At 41.6% G+C, this 20882-nt stretch overlaps 1 protein-coding gene across 1 annotated transcript in view; it reads right to left on the minus strand.

The window, feature by feature from the left end:
* PPM1H (protein phosphatase, Mg2+/Mn2+ dependent 1H) overlaps window positions 1-20882 on the minus strand; it is a 259333-nt gene that overhangs the window by 148309 nt on the left and 90142 nt on the right. Inside the window, exon 2 of the mRNA XM_080811226.1 lies at window positions 15828-15993. Within this exon, the coding sequence (XP_080667352.1) occupies window positions 15828-15993 (166 nt within the window). The remainder of the gene's footprint in view (window positions 1-15827; window positions 15994-20882) is intronic.

Genomic DNA, 20882 nt, shown 5'->3' on the forward strand with positions numbered 1-20882 from the left:
CTTTGTCTCTTTTACCCATCCCCCCACTCTCCTCCCTGCTGGCAACCACCAGTTTGCTCTCTGTACTTAAGAATCTTTTCATCTTTTTGTTTGTTCATTTGTTTGGGTTCTTAAATTACATATGAGTGAAATCATAGAATAGTTGTCTTGCTCTAACTTATTTCACTTAACATTATACCCTCCAGATTCATCTATGTTGTTGTAAATGGCAAGATCTCATTCTTTTTTATGGCTGAGTAATATTCACTTGTGTATATACACACATACATACTACATCTTCTTTATCCATTCATATATTTTTAAGGATTTTATTTATTTATTTGACAGGGAGAGAGATCACAAGTAGGCAGAGAGGCAGGCAGAGGGTGGGGGTCGGGGCGGGGAAGCAGGCTCCCCACTGAGCAGGGAGCCTGATGCAGGACTCGATCCCAGGACCCTGAGATCATGACCTGAGCCGGAGGCAAGGGCTTAACCCACTGAGCCACCCAGGTGCCCCCTTTATCCATTCATCTTATCGATGCTTCCATGTCCTGGTCTGCTTCCATATCTTGGCTATTGTAAATAACACTGCAATAAACATAAGGATGCATACATCTTTTCAAATTCAGGATTTCATTTTCTTTGAGTAAATACCCAGGAGAATTACTGGATATGGTAATTCTATTTTTAAATTTTTTGAGGAACCTGTACTGTTTTCCACAGTGACTGCATCAATTTTCATTCCCACCGACAATGCATAAGGTTCTTTTTTTTTTTCCACATCCTCGCCAACAATTGTTTTTTCTTTTTAAATTTTAGTTGTTCTGTCCCATCTTATTTTTTTTCATTCTGTCCCACTGTAAAAACATTATTAAATAAATATTAATTTTTAAGAGATAGGAATATAATGTTTGTGACAGTTTTGGCTAAGTTGTGTTGTGGTTTATTTTAGACTCAAAAATTACCTCAAATGTTCCCAAACTATTATTTTACAAATCAAAAACTCCCCCTAAACCGGGTTACAGTAAGGGGTGCCGGGGTAGCTCAGTCGGTTGAGCATCTGACTCTTGATTTCAGCTCAGGTCATGGTCTCAGGGTCGTGACGTTGGGCTCTGCACTGGGCAGAGACTCTCTCTCTCTCCCTCTGACCCTTCCTCCCTCAAAAAAAGAGAGGTTATGGAGAAAACATAAGTAATGTGAAGTAATACTGAAATGCAGCTACAAACTCTGCTATTAGAACAACAACAGATAACATTACTTGAACATCTACTCTAGGTGAGGTAGTATTCTAAGCACTTTTCATATTTTTAACTCATTTAGTTCAAACAACCCTATGAGGTAAGAGCTATTATCTGGAATGTAACAGATGAGGAAACTGAGGCACTGGGAGGGCAACTCATTTGCACAAGGTAACTAACATCTAGTAAGTGGCAGCACAAAGATTCAAACTTAGACACACATTATTATCCAATCAGAAGGCTTCTTCTTGCCATGGTTTCATGCAAACAAGTTTTTCTATAAGTTATCAAGAAAAAAATGGACTATAAGGACAATAAGGGGATAAGCAATTTCATTTCCATTCTGTTCTTCACCTGAGTCAGTAAGAATTGTTACCCAGTTTCTGAACTGAAAGGAGAAATTGCTCAATAAGTCCTAAATCAGGGGCACCTCGGTGGGTCAGCTGTTAAGAGTCTGCCTTCGACTGAGATCAAGATCCCAGGGTCCTCGGATCAAGCCCCACACTGGGTTCCTTGCTTAATGGGGAGGTCTGCTTCTCCCTTTCCCATTGCCCCTCCTCCCCACCTCTCTCTCAAATAAATAAAATCTTTAAAAAACAATTAACTCCTAAATTAAAAGAGAAATCATAATAGAAATGAGAAAATATTTAGCATCAAATTATACTGAAATTATATACATCATTAGTAGTTATTCCTTTATTGCAGCTGCTTCCAAGAAGATTCTCTGCCACATTTCCCAGCAGTTAATGGATAAGGAGGCAGCATGTCACCAGAGACCAGACTGCCCCAGTTGACTCCAAGCTGCACAAGTTACAGCTCTGTGTGTCTACTTCCTCATCAGTAAAATAAAGATAATGATAGTGCATACTTCTGAACGTATTATCAGGTTAAATGAATCAATATTGGGGAAAGGACTGAGATCGGTATCGTGTCTGGCTCATGAATGCGGAGTATTGTATTAAAGAAAAAGGAAGAAGAAAAATTCTCAAGAGGTTATCACTCTTGCCAGTGTTCTTCCCGTCTAAAGCTGTGGGGAAGTCAAATTATAGTGAAACAAGGAAAAGTTTCCATCTTAGCATCATCTATTTTCCTTTAGCCTTAAGGTGTGTTGTAGTGGGAAAAAGTCCACTGTGGAATCAAGTTCAAGTTGCCCTCCCAACTACTATGGACATCTTGGTCAAACCCGGTCTTCAGAGAAAACCAACACCCACCGAGGAGGGAACTCTGACATCGGCCTGGTTCTAAAGTCACCCTTCTTCATCACTGGCAAGAGTTTGAGTCCCTAGAACCAAGAGAGAAGAGTTTTGAGAGAAACTACTGTCCTGCTTTAGAAAATCCAAGGGGATAGGGACGCCTGGGTGGCTCAGTTGGTTAAGCGGCTGCCTTCGGCTCGGGTCATGATCCCAGCGTCCTGGGATCGAGTCCCACGTCAGGCTCCTTGCTCAGCAGGGAGCCTGCTTCTCCCTCTGCCTCTGCCTGCCACTCTGTCTGCCTGTGTTCACTCTCTCTGACAAATAAATAAATAAAATCTTTAAAAAAAAAAAAAAAAAAAAGAAAATCCAAGGGGATAAATAAAAAGGTTATGTTTTCTTGACTTGCACAAAACAAAGTCCTTAACTAGAAGGAAAATTCAGAGTAATACATACAATGAAAAAAAGAAAAGGCTCCTCCCATTGTTTTTTATAGCTGACATCATTGCAGGAAGCAGACTGCCAAATGAGGGCCAAATATTCCAGAAGGGCTGGAACCATCAGCAACCTCCGTTAATGCTCTTGGGGGTGGGGGCGGTGAACGAGTCCTTCTTATAGAAAACAAAGGAAAAAAATGGCAAGTCTTCCATTTAAAGAGTTGAAATAGCCCCTTCTCATTTCCCTTTTACCTCTCCCCACCCCAATTTGACTTGCCTTGAATTCCCATAGTGCTGTCCTATCCTCCACGGAGAAAGATAATCAGCTTTCCTCTCCCCTGCTGATGATCTTGGCCACAATGTGGACACAGCCATCTCCTGTTATTGTAATTAGAGACTGAACTAACAGATACTGAAACCCCATACTTTGATGTGTTTTGACTAGATTAAAAAACATAAGGGTGCTCCTAAGGAAAGAGACTTGGAATGCATGAATCCACTGTCCGGTCTTAAGCCAGAAACAATCTGTTCCAAATAAGCAGTCAGGTGGGGGGGATGGGGAAGAAGTCCTGGTTATTGCCACAATGTCCTCTCTCCCACCTACACAACTTAGAGTACAAGAGCTTCTTTTCTTAATACTAAGGCTCTACGATGCCCTTAGGAGTGAACTTCTCCCTCCTCAGAGAAATCAGCTAGTATTTCTGTCTTTTTACCTCATTGCTAAGATGACCAGATACTTGAGAAATGAAAAAGCAAAAGCATTTACGAAAGTTACGTTTTCCCTCGCATGGGGTCCCTCAGTATGGCAGATAAAGACTGCTTCAAATCTCCCAAAGCAGAGAAAACATAGTCGTGATTAGTTCCTACAAATCTTGATCTGGTTAATTAAAATGCCTTCAGTGGGAAGCAGGAAGGAGGCTACTGGTTAAGGTGTTGCCCTCAACAAGCTTACAGCATCTTTCCTAAGAGAAAATTCTGAGAGTCCTTCAGAAATGCTACCATTTTTATATTCCCTCTTTCCTAGTTCCCACCCCATGTCCCCAGATCATCAGAGGCACAAGAATGTGAGCAGGCTTGCACACTGCCATAGAGTACCTGTTTCCTGCCAGCCTGCCTGAGGGATTATGGCTCCTCAAACATAAACCACCCAAAGGGATGCAGGCACAGGAAAATTCTACCCTGAACTTGTCATAGAAAATACCCTTCTCTACTTTATAGCCTCTTCATCAGAGATCTCAAGATTTCTCTTCCTTATGCCTCAAAAAAGAAATATTTTCTTCATTTCACTATTTCACTAATTCTAAAATTAAAAAAAAACTATTATTATTTTTGTAAGGGAGAACACAGTAATTCAACTATATCCCTTGCATTCTTTATGCGAAAATACTACAGTGCAGAACACATTGAACTTTCTATTTGTATCTCTTTTAAGCTTTAGGGCTTCTTTTGAACATTGCTTCTTTAGCTCCCAATGTATTGTTTTTATATGTAGATGGAAACTGAAATTAACTTGTGATTTCTTGGAAGGTGCTGCTGTCAAGAACTCAGCAAGTACTGTGGAAACAACACTCCTTCAGTGAATGCCTCATGGAAGGGAGGCAGAACATAGTTCATATTATTTCCTCCACCAATTTTTTTAAGGTTTGTTTTAATAAGAGGATTAACTATTGACTCCTTTGACTAGAAAGATTACTTGTCCTAATAGGATAAAATAATTCTCTGAGTTTGCATGAGGGATGAATTAAAGTTGTCTTAAAATCTTTATACCAATTAATAATTATCTATAGGAAGAAAAAAAATCACCTTATTGCTACCCAGCTGCCCAACTGCCACTCAATTTAAGAAATGTCATCATATATAAACTTCCAGACATTTCAGGTTTTCTTTCTAAGATGAAGGTGATATTATACACGAAAGACGTCTTCTGGAAATATTTGACTTTACTAAGTTGACTGGCAATGAGATGTCAAGAAAGGAGGGAGAAATTTTTTTTTAAAGCATTTATTTGGGACACCTGGGTGGCTCCGTGGGTTAAGCCTCTGCCTTCGGCTCAGGTCATGATCTCAGGGTCGTGGGATCAAGTCCCGCATCAGGCTCTCTGCTCGGCTGGGAGCCTGCTTCCCTCTCTCTCTCTGCCTGCCTCTCTGCCTACTTGTGGTCTCTTGCTCTCTCTGTCAAATAAATTAATAAAATGTTTTTTTTTTAATTTAAAAAACATTTATTTATTTGAGAGAAAGAGGAAGTGTGCACATGAGCAAGGGGAGGAGCTGAGGAAGAGGGACAAGCAGACTCCATGCTGAATAAGGAGTCCAATGTGGGACCGAACTCATGATCCTGAGATCAACACCTGAGCTGAGATCCAGAGTCGGATGCCTAACCAACAGAGTCACCCACTGGCCCTCCCAATTCACTTTTTTAAAAATGACAGCTCAGATGTCACTTTCTCCAGGAACCATTCTCTAATCTGATCCATTCCCTTTCCTCTGTTTTTCCCCAAACCACCGGTAACCCATCTGAGTTAGACTACCCAGCAACCTGGATTTATAAAATTTAAAATTTAAAAATGTTTCAAATCTTTCTCCTGAAACTCACTCCACTGTATTGCCACTGACTTGTTGACTCTTGCGTCCTCCTCAACTCAGCTCTAGGAGGACGATTGGAACTGTACTGAGCTCATCTCGCCCCCAAGGCAGCCTCAGTGCTCAACACCTGTTTGGTAGGTGAAGGAACAGACACACAGAGGGGGAAGGGTCAGAGACACCTTACTTGTCCCCTGCAGAGGACTTGTGCTGCGACCTATACTGTCACTGCCCTTTCTTAGCGCCACTGTATTTGAGGTCAGGGACGTCTTCTAAATGGGAAAAGTCACTGGCTTCTTTTAAGCAGTATATCCAGCATGCCCTGCTAGCAAATTGTTCATTGAGTAGAAGCCCAAGTCCTGATAACAGCCATCCAGGTCCTGCCAGATGGCCTCACCCCGCTCTCATTGCCTTTCTGACAACATCTCCTGCAATCCTGACTTCAGTCTCTCTGCTCCAGCCCGTGTGCGCCTCCTCGCTGATCCCGGAGAACACCAGACCTGCTCCTGCTTCAGGGTCTTTGCAGTTGTCTAGAATGTCAGAAAGCTCTCCCTCCAAACAGCTGCACTTTCCGGTCTGTGCTCAAACAGTCTTCTTAGTGGCACTTTCTTTAACCACCCATACCTCCACTTCCTGTACGCCTGTGTGTCTGCTTTGTTCTTCTCCACAGCACTTAGTATCTGCTGTGGGATACATTTTAATTGTTTCCCTCAAGGGATGTAAGTTCCCTGTAGGAAAGAACTGTTGTCAGTTTTATTCCCTGCTGAATCCTCAGCAACTAGCTTCTGATACACAGCAAGTGCTCAGGGGTTTACCTGGCACAGCAACGCACAGTTTTTGAGCTTTTAAAAAGTAGTGCAGGGCGCCTGGGTGGCTCAGTGGGTTAAAGCCTCTGCCTTCGGCTCAGGTCATGATTCTAGGGTCCTGGGATCGAGCCCCATATCAGGCTCTCTGCTCAGCAGGGAGCCTGCTTCCCTCCCTCTCTCTCTGCCTGCCTCTCTGCCTACTTGTGATCTCTCTGTGTCAAATAAATAAATAAAATCTTAAAAAAATAAAAAAAGAATACCTTAAAAAAAAAAAAAAAGTAGTGCAAACAACATGACAGATTGCCTAAAATGGGCAAAGGACAAGCCCTTTCAGACCCCGTGTTGAGGAGGAAAGTCTTTGTGTGGCACAGGGACAAGCCTCCTGGGTGGAGAAGAGCACAGGAAACTTGCTCAAGGTTCCTTATTTAGTGAAGGAGCAGAGCTAAGATTTAAACTCAGTCCAACTCCAGAACTGATGTGATCATTTTGCCTCATTACCTCACAGTCCCCAACCCCTTACTCCCCATTCCCACAGGACCCCCCTTCCCACCTTTCCTTGTTCAGAAACAGGATTTGCATCGTACAGAAAACATCCACATGGGTCTCTTCTGATTTGGTTAAAGCACATTTTCCTGGGGTCATTGCCACCCTTTTAGTATTTTATTTGCTCCTTCATATATTCTTATCTGGAAAAAATGACAAGGCGGAAAAACTCACAACAACAACAAAAAAAGAACAAGAGGCAGTACCAAAGGCTACGGACCTAATCAATACAGACATTGGTAACATGTCAGATCTAGAGTTCAGAATGATGATTATCAAGGTTCCAGCCGGGCTCGAAAAAGGCATGGAAGACATTACAGAAACCCTCTCCGGAGAAATAAAAGCGCTTTCTGAAGAAATAAAAGAACTAAAATCTAACCAAGTTGAAATTTAAAAAAGCTATTAATGAGGTGCAATAAAAAATGGAGGCTCTTACTGCTAGGATAAATGAGGCAGAAGAGAGAATTAGTGATATAGAAGACCAAATGGCAGAGAATAAAGAAGCTGAGCAAGAGAGACAAACAAATACTGGACCACAAGGGGAGAATTTGAGAGATAAGTAACACCATAAGACAACACAACATTAGAATAATTGGGATTCCAGAAGAAGAAGAAAGAGAGACGGGAGCAAAAGGTATATTGGAGAGAATTATTGTAGAAAATTTCCCTAATATGGCAAAGGGAACGAGCATCAAAATCCAGAAGGTACAGAGAACCCCGCTCCAAATCAATAAGAATAGGTCCACACCCCGTCACCTAATAGTAAAATTTATAAGTCTTAGCAACAAAGAGAAAATCCTGAAAGCAGCCCGGGAAAAGAAGTCGGTAACATACAAGGGTAAAAACATTAGATTGGCAGCAGACTTATCCACAGAGACCTGGCAGGCCAGAAAGAACTGGCATGATATATTCAGAGCACTGAATGAGAAAAACATGCAGCCAAGAATACTATATCCAGCTAGGCTATCATTAAAAATAGAAGGAGAGATAAAAAGCTTCCAGGACAAACAAAAACTGAAAGAATTTGCAAACACCAAACCAGCTCTACAGGAAATATTGAAAGGGGTCCTCTAAACAAAGAGAGACCTTAAAAGTAGTAGCAGAAAGGAACAGAGACAATATACAGTAACAGTCACCTTACAGGCAATACATTGGCACTAAATTTATATCTCTCAATAGCTACCCTGAATGTAAATGGGCTAAATGCCCCAATCAAAAGACACATGGTTTCAGAATGGATAAAAAACCAAAACCCATCAATATGCTGCCTATAAGAAACTCATTTTAGACCCGAAGACACCTCCAGATTTAAAGTGAGGGGGTGGAAAACAATGTACCATGCTAATGGACATCAGAAGAAAGCTGGGGTGGCAATCCTTATATCAGATCAATTAGATTTTAAGCCAAAGACTATAATAAGAGATGAGGAAGGACACTATATCCTACTCAAAGGGTCTGTCCAACAAGAAGACCTAACAATCTTAAATATCTATGCCCCAACATGGGAGCAGCCAACTATATAAACAAATTAATAACAAAATCAAAGAAACACATCGACGATTATACAGTAATAGTAGGGGACTTTAACACTCCCCTCACTGAAATGGACAGATCATCTAAGCAAAAGATCAACAAGGAAATAAAGGCCTTAAATGACACACTGGACCAGATGGACATCACAGATATATTCAGAACATTCCATCCCAAAGCAACAGAATACACATTCTTCTCTAGTGCACATGGAACATTCTCCAGAATAGATCACATCCTGGGTCATAAATCAGGTCTCAACCGGTATCAAAAGATTGGGATCATTCCTTGCATATTTTCAGACCAAAATGCTCTGAAGCTAGAACTCAATCACAAGAGGAAATTTGGAAAGAACTCCAGTACATGGAGACTAAACAGCATCCTTCTAAAGAATGAATGGGTCAACCAGGAAATTAAAGAAGAATTGAAAAAATTCATGGAAACAAATGATAATGAAAACACAATGGTTCAAAATCTGTGGGACACAGCAAAGGCAGTCTTGAGAGGAAAATATATAGTGATACAAGCCTTTCTCAAGCAACAAGAAAGGTCTCAAATACACAACCTAACTCTACACCTAAACGAGCTGGAGAAAGAATAACAAAGAAAGCCTAAACCCAGCAGGAGAAGAGAAATCATAAAGATCAGAGCAGAAATCAATGAAATAGAAACCAAAAAAATAATAGAACAAATCAACGAAACTAGGAGCTGGTTCTTTGAAAGAATTAATAAGATTGATAAGCCCCTGGCCAGACTTATCAAAAAGAAAAGAGAAAGACCCAAATAAATAAAATCATGAATGAAAGAGGAGAGATCACAACCAACACCAAAGGAATACAATTATAAGAACATACTATGAGCAACTCTACGCCAACAAATTTGACAATCTGGAAGAAATGAATGCATTCCTAGAGACATATAAACTACCACAACTGAACCAGGAAGAAATAGAAAACCTGAACAGACCCATAACCAGTAAGGAGATTGAAACAGTCATCAAAAATCTCCAAACAAACAAAAGCCCAGGGCCAGACGGCTTCCCAGGGGAATTCTACCAAACATTTAAAGAAGAACTAATTCCTATTCTCCTGAAACTGTTCCAAAAAATAGAAATGGTAGGAAAACTTCCAAACTCATTTTATGAGGCCAGCATCACCTTGATCCCAAAACCAGACAAGGATCCCAACAAAAAACAGAATTACAGTCCAATATCCTTGATGAGTACAGATGCAAAAATTCTCACCAAAATACTAGCCAAGAGGATCCAACAGTACATTAAAAGGATTATTCACCATGACCAAGTGGGATTTATTCCAGGGCTGCAAGGTTGGTTCAACATCTGCAAATCAACCAATGTGATATAATACATTACTAAAAGAAAGAACAAGAACCATATGATATTCTCAATAGATGCTGAAAAAGCATTTGACAAATTGCAGCATCCCTTCCTGATCAAAACTCTTCAAAGTGTAGGGATAGAGAGCACATACCTCAATATTATCAAAGCCATCTACGAAAAACCCACTGTAAATATCATTCTCAATGGAGAAAAACTGAAAGCTTTTCCGCTTAGGTCAGGAACATGGCAGGGATGTCCATTATCACCACTGCTATTCAACAAAGTACTAGAAGTCCTAGCCTCAGCAATCAGACAACAAAAAGAAATTAAAGGCATCCAAATTGGCAAAGAAGAAGTCAAACTATCACTCTTTGCAGATGATATGATACTGTATGTGGAAAACCCAAAAGGCTCCACTCCAAAACTGCTAGAACTTGTACAGGAATTCAGTAAAGTGTCAGCATAAAAAATCAATGCACAGAAATCAGTTGCATTTCTTTACACCAACAACAAGACAGAAAAAAGAGAAATTAGGGAGTCAATCCCATTTACAATTGCACCCAAAACCATAAGATACCTAGGAATAAATCTAACCAAAGAGGCAAAGAACCTATACTCAGAAAACTATAAAGTACTCATGAAAGAAATTGAGGAAGACACAAAGAAATGGAAAAATGTTCCATGCTCATGGATTGGAAGAACAAATGCTGTGAAAATGTCTATGCCACCTAAAGCAATCTACACATTTAATGCAATCCCTATCAAAATCCCATCCATTTTTTTCAAAGAAATGGAACAAATAATCCTAAAATTTATATCAAACCAGAAAAGACCTCAAATAGCCAGAGGAATATTGAAAAAGAAAGCCAAAGTTGGTGGCATCACAATTCCAGACTTCAAGCTCTATTACAAAGCTGTCATCATCAAGACAGTATCATCCCGGCACAAAAACAGACACATAGATCAATGGAACTGAATAGAGAACCCAGAAATAGACCCTCAACTCTATGGTCAACTAATCTTCGACAAAGCAGGAAAGAATGTCCAATGGGAAAAAGACAGCCTTTTCAACAAATGGTGTTGGGAAAATTGGACAGCCACATGCAGAAAAATGAAACTGGACCATTTCCTTACACCACACATGAAAATAGACTCAAAATGGATGAAGGACCTCAATGTAAGAAAGGAATCTATCAAAATCCGTGAGGAGAACACAGGCAGCAACCTCTTCGACCTCAGTCGCAGCAACTTCTTCCTAGGAACATTGCCAAAGGCAAGGGAAGCAAGGGCAAAAATGAACTACTGGGATTTCATCAAGATCAAAAGCTTTTGCACAGCAAAGGAAACAGTTAACAAAACCAAAAGACAACTGACAGAATGGGAAAAGATATTTGCAAATGACCTATCAGATAAAGGGCTAGTATCCAAAATCTATAAAGAGCTTATCAAACTCAACACCCAAAGAACAAATAATCCAATCAAGAAATGGGCAGAGGACATGAACAGACATTTCTGCAAAGAAGACATCCAGATGGCCAACAGACACATGAAAAAATGCTCCACATCACTCGGCCTCAGGGAAATTCAAATCAAAACCACAATGAGATACCACCTTACACCAGTCAGAATGGCTAAAATTAACAAGTCAGGAAATGACAGATGCTGGCGAGGATGCAGAGAAAGGCGAACCCTCCTACCCCTGTTGGTGGGAACACAAGCTGGTGCAACCACTCTGGAAAATAGCATGGAGGTTGCTCAAAAAGTTGAAAATAGAGCTACCCTATGACCCAGCAATTGCACTACTGGGTATTTACCCTAAAAATACAAACGTAGTGATCCAAAGGGGCACGTGCACCCGAATGTTTAGAGCAGCAATGTCCACAATAGCCAAACTATGGAAAGAACCTAGATGTCCATCAACAGATGAATGGATAAAGAAGAGGTGGTATATATAGACAATGGAATATTATGCAGCCATCAAAAGAAATGAAATCTTGCCATTTGCGACGATGTGGATGGAACTAGAGGGTATTATGCTTAGCGAAATAAGTCAATCGGAGAAAGACAACTATCATATGATCTCCCTGATATGAGGAAGTGGAGATGCAACATGGAGGGTTTGGGGGGTAGGAAAAGAATAAATGAAACCGATGGGATTGGGAGGGAGACAAACCATAAGAGACACTTAATCTCACAAAACAAACTGAGGGTTGCTGGGGGGAGGGGGATCGGGAGAGGGTGTTGGGATTATGGACATTGGGGAGGGTATGTGCTATAGTGAGTGCTGTGAAGTGTGTAAACCTGGCGATTCACAGACCTGTACCCCTGTGCCTAATAATACATTATATGTTTATAAAAAAATTTAAAAATTTATTATTTTTGTTGTTGTTGTTAAAGATTTTATTTATTTATTTGACAGAGATCACAAGTAGACAGAGAGGCAGACAGAGAGAGAGGAGGAAGCAGGCTTCCTGCTGAGCAGAGAGCCCGATGCGGGCCTCGATCCCAGGACCCTGAGATCATGACCTGAGCTGAAGGCAGAGGCTTTAACCCACTGAGCCACCCGGGTGCCAAAAATTAAAAAAATTTTTTAAAAATGGGCAAAGGATTCAAAGATAGAAAGATAAATACTGAATAAAGAACACTTGATGTTTCTTTTAAGAAGCTATATCTGGCCAATAAACACACAAAAAATGCTCAACATCACTAACCATTAGGGAAATACAAAACCACAAGATACCATTTCACACCCATTAGGATGGCTACTTAAAAAAAGAAAAAACCACCAGAAATCAACAAGTGTTGGCAAGAATGGGGAGAAATTGGATTCCTGTGCATTGCTGGTTGTAATGGAAAATGATGCAGCTACTGGAGAAAACAGTATGGCAGCTCCTCAAAACCTTAAACAGAATTACTGTATCATCCAGCAATTCCACTCTGGCCATAAATCCAAAAGAACTGAAAGCAGGGACTGACAGATATCTGTACCTATGTTTATAGCAATATTATTCACGATAGCCAGAAGATAGAAGCAAGTGTCCCTTGATGGACAAATTGATAAAATGGTATGTACAGGGGCGCCTGGGTGGCTCAGTGGGTTAAAGCCTCTGCCTTCGGCTCAGGTCATGATCCCAGGGTCCTGGGATCGAGCCCCGCATCGGGCTCTCTGCTCAGCGGGGAGCCTGCTTCCCCTCCTCTCTCTCTGCCTGCCTCTCTGCCTACTTATGATCTCTGTCAAATAAGTGAATAAAATCTTTAAAAATATATATACATATATACATACATATATATATAAAATGGTATGTACACACAACAATGGAATATTATTCAGTCTTAACAAAGAATGAAATTTTGACACATTCTACAAGACAGATGAATTTTGAAGACATTATAAATGAAATAAACCAGACACAAAATGACAAATATTGTATGATTCCACTTATATGAGGTACCTAGAGTAGTCAAATTTGTAGGGAAAAAAGTAAGATAGTTAACTGTCAGGGGCTGAGGGCAGGGAAGAACAAGGGTTAGAGTTTAATGGGTACATAGTTTCAATTTCAGAAAAAGTTCTGGAGATGGAGGGCAGTAATGGTAAGAAAGTGTTTGATGCCACTATACTGTACACCTAAAAATTGGTTAAGATGATAAAATTTAGGTTATGTATAATTTCCCATAATTAAAAAACAGCAGCACAGCTCTTGCCTTAAACTCTTAATAAAAAGCCTAATATATAAGGCAGATAGAAGTGAGGTGCCTACAGCTGAAGCAGGAAATGGAGGGGTGGGAAGTGTCCACTCTGCTTGGCATCTCCTCGTTGCCTCCTGGAACAAGGACCCCACAGAGCTACAGAATGATCACAAGCGAGGTTCATAGCTCCATCCTAAAGAACTAAGGCACCGGTTTCACTGCTCTTTTGGGTATTTTTTTGTTTCAAAACAAAAACCACAACATCTATTTACTTATTTATAAAAGGGGGTAGGCGATGGGACAGAAGGCGAGGGAGAATTCTTTTTAAGATTTTAAATTTTTATTTATTTAAAGATTTTATTTATTTATTTGACAGAGAGACACAGTGAGGGAGGGAACACAAGCAGGAGGAGTGGGAGAGAGAGAAGCAGGCTTCCCACTGAGCAGGGAGCCCAATGAGGGACTTGATTCCAGGACCCTGGGATCATGACCTGACCTGAAGACAGATGCTTAATGACTGAGCCACCACGGCACCCCAAGATTTTTTAAAAAATGTATTTGAGAGAGAACAAGAGAAAGAGAGCGGGGGGTGAGGGGCAGAGGGAGAAGCAGACTCTGCACTGAGCAGGGAGCCTCACACAGAGCTCAATCCCAGGACCCTGGAATCATGACCTGAGTAGACAGAAGACGCTTAACTAACTGAGCCACCCAGGTGCCCTGGAGAGGGAAAGAATCTTAAGCAGGCTCTATGCTCAGTGGAGAGCCCCACTAGGGGTGAGGGGTTCTCGATCTAAGGACCCTGAGATCATGACCTGAGCCGAAACCAAGAATCAGACACGTAAGTGACTGAGACACCCAGGGGTCCCTGGTTTCACTGTTCTTAAAGACAGGAAGTTAAAAAGTTACTCCTGGCTCTATTTCTAGGAGGAACTTAGCAACAAGGAAAAATGACATCATCAACTGGCCTTGGGCCAAATGTCAGTGCTGACTAATTTTTATAGAAATCACTTCATATCCTGGTGGCAGGGGAGAACCATCAGGGGAAAGAGCAACATGAAGTCCCTGGCACCCACATCAATTATCATCAATATCTCACAGGCTCTGAGCCCTTTTCCGTAATAACTCAATCCTCGAAACAATCCTGTCAAATAGGCATGAAGGAAAATTGTGTGATCCCTCACTACCAAATGGATAAACAGACAAAACTCAGTGGACATTACCCACAGAGAATCCCTCAAGCAGAACTGACTTTAGGATAGTAACAGCTCCCATTTATCAAGGATTTATTAATTAAGACACCGGCTCAACATTTCCACAGACAACGGATTTCGTACTTCCAACCAGTCTTTTCCCACCATACTTGGTAATAGTAACTATTATTACTCCTTTTTCTAGGAAACTAAGGCTCAAAGAAAAAATAACTATGCTAAAATTAAATGGTTTGATAAATGACGGACTATGATGGATTACCCTGAAACCTACTGTTCCAGAGCCTGTGCCCTTAACCACTTTCGTCTGTACTGCCCGTCTGAATCCTTGACTCTGTCCCTTTGGGAAAAGCCCAGTCAATGCTTCCTTTAGCCTTGAACACAAGTACAATTGATGAGTCTCTATAAGTCACTGTGTATCGAAGTTGAACTAGTATGAACCAAATAAATCAGGAGTCTCATTACCTGCGTATAAACGCAATGAGATCCTATTTCTTACATGGAGAAAAGATTCCTGGACCCTTTACAATCCTCTCAAAATGAATATACAAAAATATCTGCAAGATTACTAGAGTAAAAAGTCACATTCGGATCATCTCAAAGTTTCTTTTCTGTAAGCTAAATAATCCGCTGGTGGACAGAGTACCGATTATTCCCTATACTTTTCTTAGTGCTTCTTCAGAACTTTCTGAGGATGTCTGCTTTCTTCTCCAGAAACCGAAGAGAGGAGAAACGCTGCGGTTTGTCAACAGGGCATTCAGTCTGCAGGGCTGCCCCACGGGATGCAAGGGCTTTGGGCCAACTGAGACAAGGACTAACTGGGAAGAGCATTAGCCAGAGGCTCCCACTGGACAACTCTGACAGACAGGCCAGCGCGAGAAGGGGGCAGAGCCGGGGCAGAGCCAGGGGAGGGCTGTAAGCCAATGGCTACAGTTCCTTCCATCCCTCAGGAGAGGCTTCCGGAGACCACCTCCTTCACGAAAATCTTTTAAGTGGCTCTTTTACAACCACCAAACAATATACATATCGTATCTCAACAAAACCTATCTACGATGTGGGTGTTTTATGTACTCTAAGGGTTAAGAACCTAATAAGCACCAGCTCTTCACACACGTGTCACCTCCAGCTGTGACTGTGTGCTACCCTGAGTACAGACGGGCTGCTCCATTAACTCTGGGGACGTTGCTTTTCTCTCTCCCACTGCAGATGGGATTCAGCTCTAGCTCCTCACAGCGGGGCCTGGGTGCCCATGTGCCTCTCACCTGAGAACTGGGGGTGAAGAGGATCTTACCGAGTTCTCCTTCAGTTGCAGCCCCTCCCCATTGGGAAGGGAGGACCGTCTCTTAGCCGAGTTCCTGTTCGGGGTTGAGGTAATGGCCCCTGCTTTCTTCTTCACAGTGAGGACCTCACAGCTGGCTTGGTCTTCATTATGTGTGCTCTTCCCGGCATTGATAACCCTGCAGAAGAAGCCAGGAGAGTGGTCAGACAGTGATTTCAGGAATGCTCAGAGCCCAGTCTCAAGGGTCAGCCTTGGCAGGCTCCAAAACTAAAGCCCTACCTAGAGCACAGGACCCTGTGCTCTTGTTATTTTATGTTCCCAAGTAAACTAATTTTGCTAAAATGGAATTATATTAGCACACATTAAAACATTTCCTAAAGCACGATTTCGAGCCCAGCTCACCTTCCCAGGTGTCTGACAGCTGTGAGCAATCCCACCAATCCATTTTGGTCAAAACACAGGAGACACTCTTTTGGCAATTACCATGAAGATCGATGGGCAGGCTGGGGGGAATTCTGTTGCATTTCTCCAAGTGATAAAGAGCAAAACCCACCATTAATCTTATCAAAGAACAAGGCAGTGCAGTAATTTACAGCACACTGTAAAATCCAAGAGAACAGAGAACCACATTTCACTACCGCCATGCCCACTTTTACTTTATTCACAGAGAAGAGAGTTCATCAAAGGTGTGTTTTTAAAATTATCTTTAATCCTTCATTTTTTTCTCCTATAGAATAATATTCATCACATTGTACCATTACATTAGGCTATAGGGGACTCTGATTTGGACATGTGACCATATGATATTACAGCATGTTGATAATGCTTTGGCCTAATTACTAAGTGTTTTAAGCATAGGAACGTTTTAGAAGAACATGCTACATCATTCATCTACCTTTTCTGTATCAGGTGACTGCAGGTGAACTCTTGGGTTTCAGCATCATTTTCTTATTAATTAATTAGCAGCTAAAATAGATTTCCCAAAAGAGAGAGCTCTCTTTGCCATTGGCTGTGTTTTCTTTTCAAAACTTCAACAGTGTCAGAGTAGGTGATAGAATGAATGTGGAGGGGTAGGGAACAGAACTCAGTAGCAAGGAAAAGAAAAGATGCTTTTTTTATTTTTTAAGGTGAGATAGTAGGAAATCTAGAAATCCATTCTGTAAGTGTGATGTGTACACCACTCTATCAAACTGGTTGCATTCCCTCGTAAGTAGAAGATAATCCTTTCCCAAATAACTTTTTAAAATTTTGAATCCTGAAATAATTATAGACTCAGAGTAAATTGCTAAAACAATGCACAGTTTCAGGCACCCTTCCCCCAGCTGTATTATTTGACATCCCCACCGTAGAATAGCACAACAGGCAACTAACACTGATGAAATACTGTTAATCAGACTGCAGACCTTATCCAAATTTAACCATTTTTTTAGTATCAAATGGCTCTCAGTATTAAAAACTGCGTAGATTTCCATAAGCCAATGCACACTCCACCACAACCGAACAGGAAACAGAGAGGAAATGGGGATCCGACTACCCCAAGATCAAAGGGTGTGTTTCAAGCATCCTTCTACCAAACGCTGGGACTGTATGGACATGTTTCAGATGTTTTAACATTTACTTCATTTAAAAAAAAATTATTTATTCATTTGAGACAGAGGAGGGGCAATGCCAATCCCAGGACCTGGAGACCATGACCTGAGCCTCAGCCAAAGGCAGACAGACACTTAACCAACTGAGCCAACCAGGTGCCCCTTAATATTTACTTTAAATTTATTTTTTAAATGTACAGCATTTTGGGAAAAAATGCAATAATTTAGAAGTTCATTCCCATCTGTTACACATGAACATAGAAATGTCCATGGTCTACATATTCAGGCAGCTTTGGCATAATATGCCTATCTTTTCTCTTTAATTGACTTACCACTTGACTGGAAGGAGAAATTAAAAAAATATATATCACTTGCAATTGCTTATCTATATGTTATATGAAAAAGACCACACCTGTCATCTATTATTGCCCTTATCTCAAATTTTTGGGTTAATCAAAACTGCTCCATAATCCTTACGGGGTTTGTTATAAATTTCAATGGAAGCATATGTTTATACACAAAAGCTTACCTTTACTCATTTTATGTATTACACTTCTGTGTAAGATTTTTAAAAAGTAGATTGCTGCTTACAGAGTCTGAAACTCATTGTCTAGGGGCCTGTGCAGGGGGGTGGGGATCCTTGTGACCTCTGAGGTCAAATCTGTCTCTTGTATTTATGACACACTCTTGCTGATGGAGGGATGGGACCGGGAGAGATCAAGGACTAGTTTTCTGCCCCACCTTCACTCTCCCTCCTTTAGGAGGAGACACTTTCATATGGTTTAAGTTAAAATGTAATTTCCTATGGTTTAAGTCACCGTGTGCTGGAAGACTCTTAATACTACCACACTCACCACCTGAGCTAAATCAATTAGTCCAGGTTTCGCTGCCAGGAAGTGGTGCCGCTAGGACGCAGAACGAACCCCCCCAACCCAATCTCTTCCTATTACACGTGGGGGCTTGCATGGTCTGTGGTAGGCCAGGCTGAACCGTGTGGGGAGGCACAGAAGCAGCAGATTAGAATCAGGGAGCTCATTACCAGGCGTGACAGAAATGGGAATAAGCTGCCTCTTCTGTAACTAGTGGAGAAAGGACCCAGAGGGAGGATGAGGGATGGATGGTTCAGATCTGCCTGTCTTGATATGAGTCCACGTTTGGTCCCACGGTTTGCAGCTGGCAGAGCACATGCGTTTGTCCGGGGTCTCCTTCTCGCATCTACCTTTGGAGAACCAACCCGGGCAGAGAAAGGCGGTTTGAAATACCACCTGCCTCTTTTCAGTCATGGGTAGCGACTTGCCAAGCAACCCATGAGGGGTGGGCTGCTGGCTGGCTGGCTGGCTGGGGACGATACCCTCCCCATGCCTCTCCCACCACGAACGGCTTCCCCAGGGAAAGCGGAAGTGGAGATTTGGCTGGGAAAACCAATTCGTGACAACCGTCCCCTCCATATCGTCCTCTGTACAACATCCCGGCTGCTATTTCTAGAACTTGGTATCACCCCTACCACTGGCACCTAAACTTGGGCTGCAGTCAAGTCTTTTTGTAACAAAAAAAGCATCACTGGTCTCCAATAGCGACAGGCCAGGCTGACTCATCCGCCACTGCTGTTTTCCACCAGTCAACAAAGCTACTATAATTACATACATCCTGAACCGTGGGCACCTGAAAGGGCTTTACCTCCTCCCGCTCTCAGTGGATATTAAACTCCAAAGTTGACCTAACATCAGCAAGAAACCTTAGAAAGTTTCTTTTGTGCATGAGCAGCCTGGGGCCCTGGAAGGCTCCGCTGTGCACAAGGTCATGCAGCCAAATACGGCAGAGCCATGCACATAACTTGTGAGCTCCCAGCGATTTCTGCTTCGGCTCTCAGTTGTTTTATTTTCCTATTGTGTATCTATTCTTACCCGCACTTGGTTCAGAATGCTGTACCACAATGACTCATCAAAGCCAGAGAACTTTGACAGATCACTAGTGGCCTTACTTTGCCATTTCAGGTTGAATACAGCTTGTAAATGACACTAGCGAAATATCAAACAGAAATGTTGCCCTGATGGGAAGACAGCAGCCCCAACCTGGGAAGCCTGTTTGGTCAGATATCTGGTTATTATTCAGATATTAAAGTCAGATTAATTTAAAGCCATTACCTTCAACAACAACAAAAAAAACCCCACAATTCTTGTCCCATATTTCATATCATTTCAAATCCCTTACTCCATCTTTGCTAGAAAAACATGGTTCTTCTTCTTCTTCTTTTTTTTTTTTTTTAGGATTTTATTTATTTGACAGAGAGAGACACAGCGAGAGAGGGAACACAAGCAGAGGGAGTGAGAGAGGGAGAAGCAGGCTTTCCGCTGAGCAGGGAGCCCGATTGGGGGCTTGATCATGACCTGAGCTGAAGGCAGACGCTTAATGACTGAGCCACCCAGGCCCACCATGACCTGGTTCTCCTTAAAGTACTCTGGCTTTAAAAAGCTTGGCCTCAATTTAAATATTTTATTTTGTTCTTCAAAGGCAAATGCTCTGTTTATAAAACGTACATGAAATCTTCAATTCCTCTAAAAGTAAACTGAGAAACACTTTGTTTCCCCAAGCAAAGGAGCATCACGCTATTAATAGATTCAATAATTTTATTTAATCTAAGCAGCTGTACCCGTAGCTACACTCCCTACTTATCTTCTGCTCCAGCATGAAGTCAGCACTATCTTGAGATCAAGAGGAATGACTTTAAGATGTGCATTCTTTATCTTAGCCTCATGCTTAGTTTAAAGGCTTAAAAACAAAATGCTGGTGGACCAGGAACTGTCCTATCTTTAGAGACATTATTTTCCAATTGCCTACAAAGAGGGAAGCTATCTTCCTTGGAATTGAACTGGAGGCAATGAGCATAGCAATTAAGAACGCGGACTCTCTCCCCAGAACACAGCACACAGCAGGTGCTCAACAAATGTTTGCTGAATGAGTGAACAAAAAACGGGAATCAACTCTGCTACTTGAGAGATGTGGAGGAATAACACTCTCTCGCATTTGTTGAGAATGAACTATGTGCCAGGGTCTGTTGTTAGCTTTACAGGCAGTAATGAACTCATTTAAGCCTCCTGTCAGATCTGTGAGTTAGCCACCACTATTGTTCTTGTTAAAGGTTAAATCACTGTCAAGTGGACGGGCAAAGTGTTCAGCAACCCACTTAACTTCTATAAACTTCAGTTCTTGAGCAGTGCTTTGTGGATTAAATTCTGGGAGTGGCTAAGTTACGTGTGTGCTGGCGAGGGGGGATTTCTGGTCATCAATCAAGAACTGGAAAAATCTGAAGTTAGGATTAAAACGTGGGGGGAGAACTGTTGAGGATGAACAGGAAGAATGCCTCTGTCTCCTCAATATGAAGAGTTTACATTCAGTTCTTTCATCTCTGAGAAGACCACGGCACATCTGCCCTGGGAGAGAGACATGGGATAAAGTTAAATTTGTTTTAGGGCTTTGT

Source organism: Martes martes, assembly GCF_963455335.1.
Source record: "Martes martes genome assembly, chromosome: 8".
Taxonomy (NCBI): Eukaryota; Metazoa; Chordata; class Mammalia; order Carnivora; family Mustelidae; genus Martes; species Martes martes.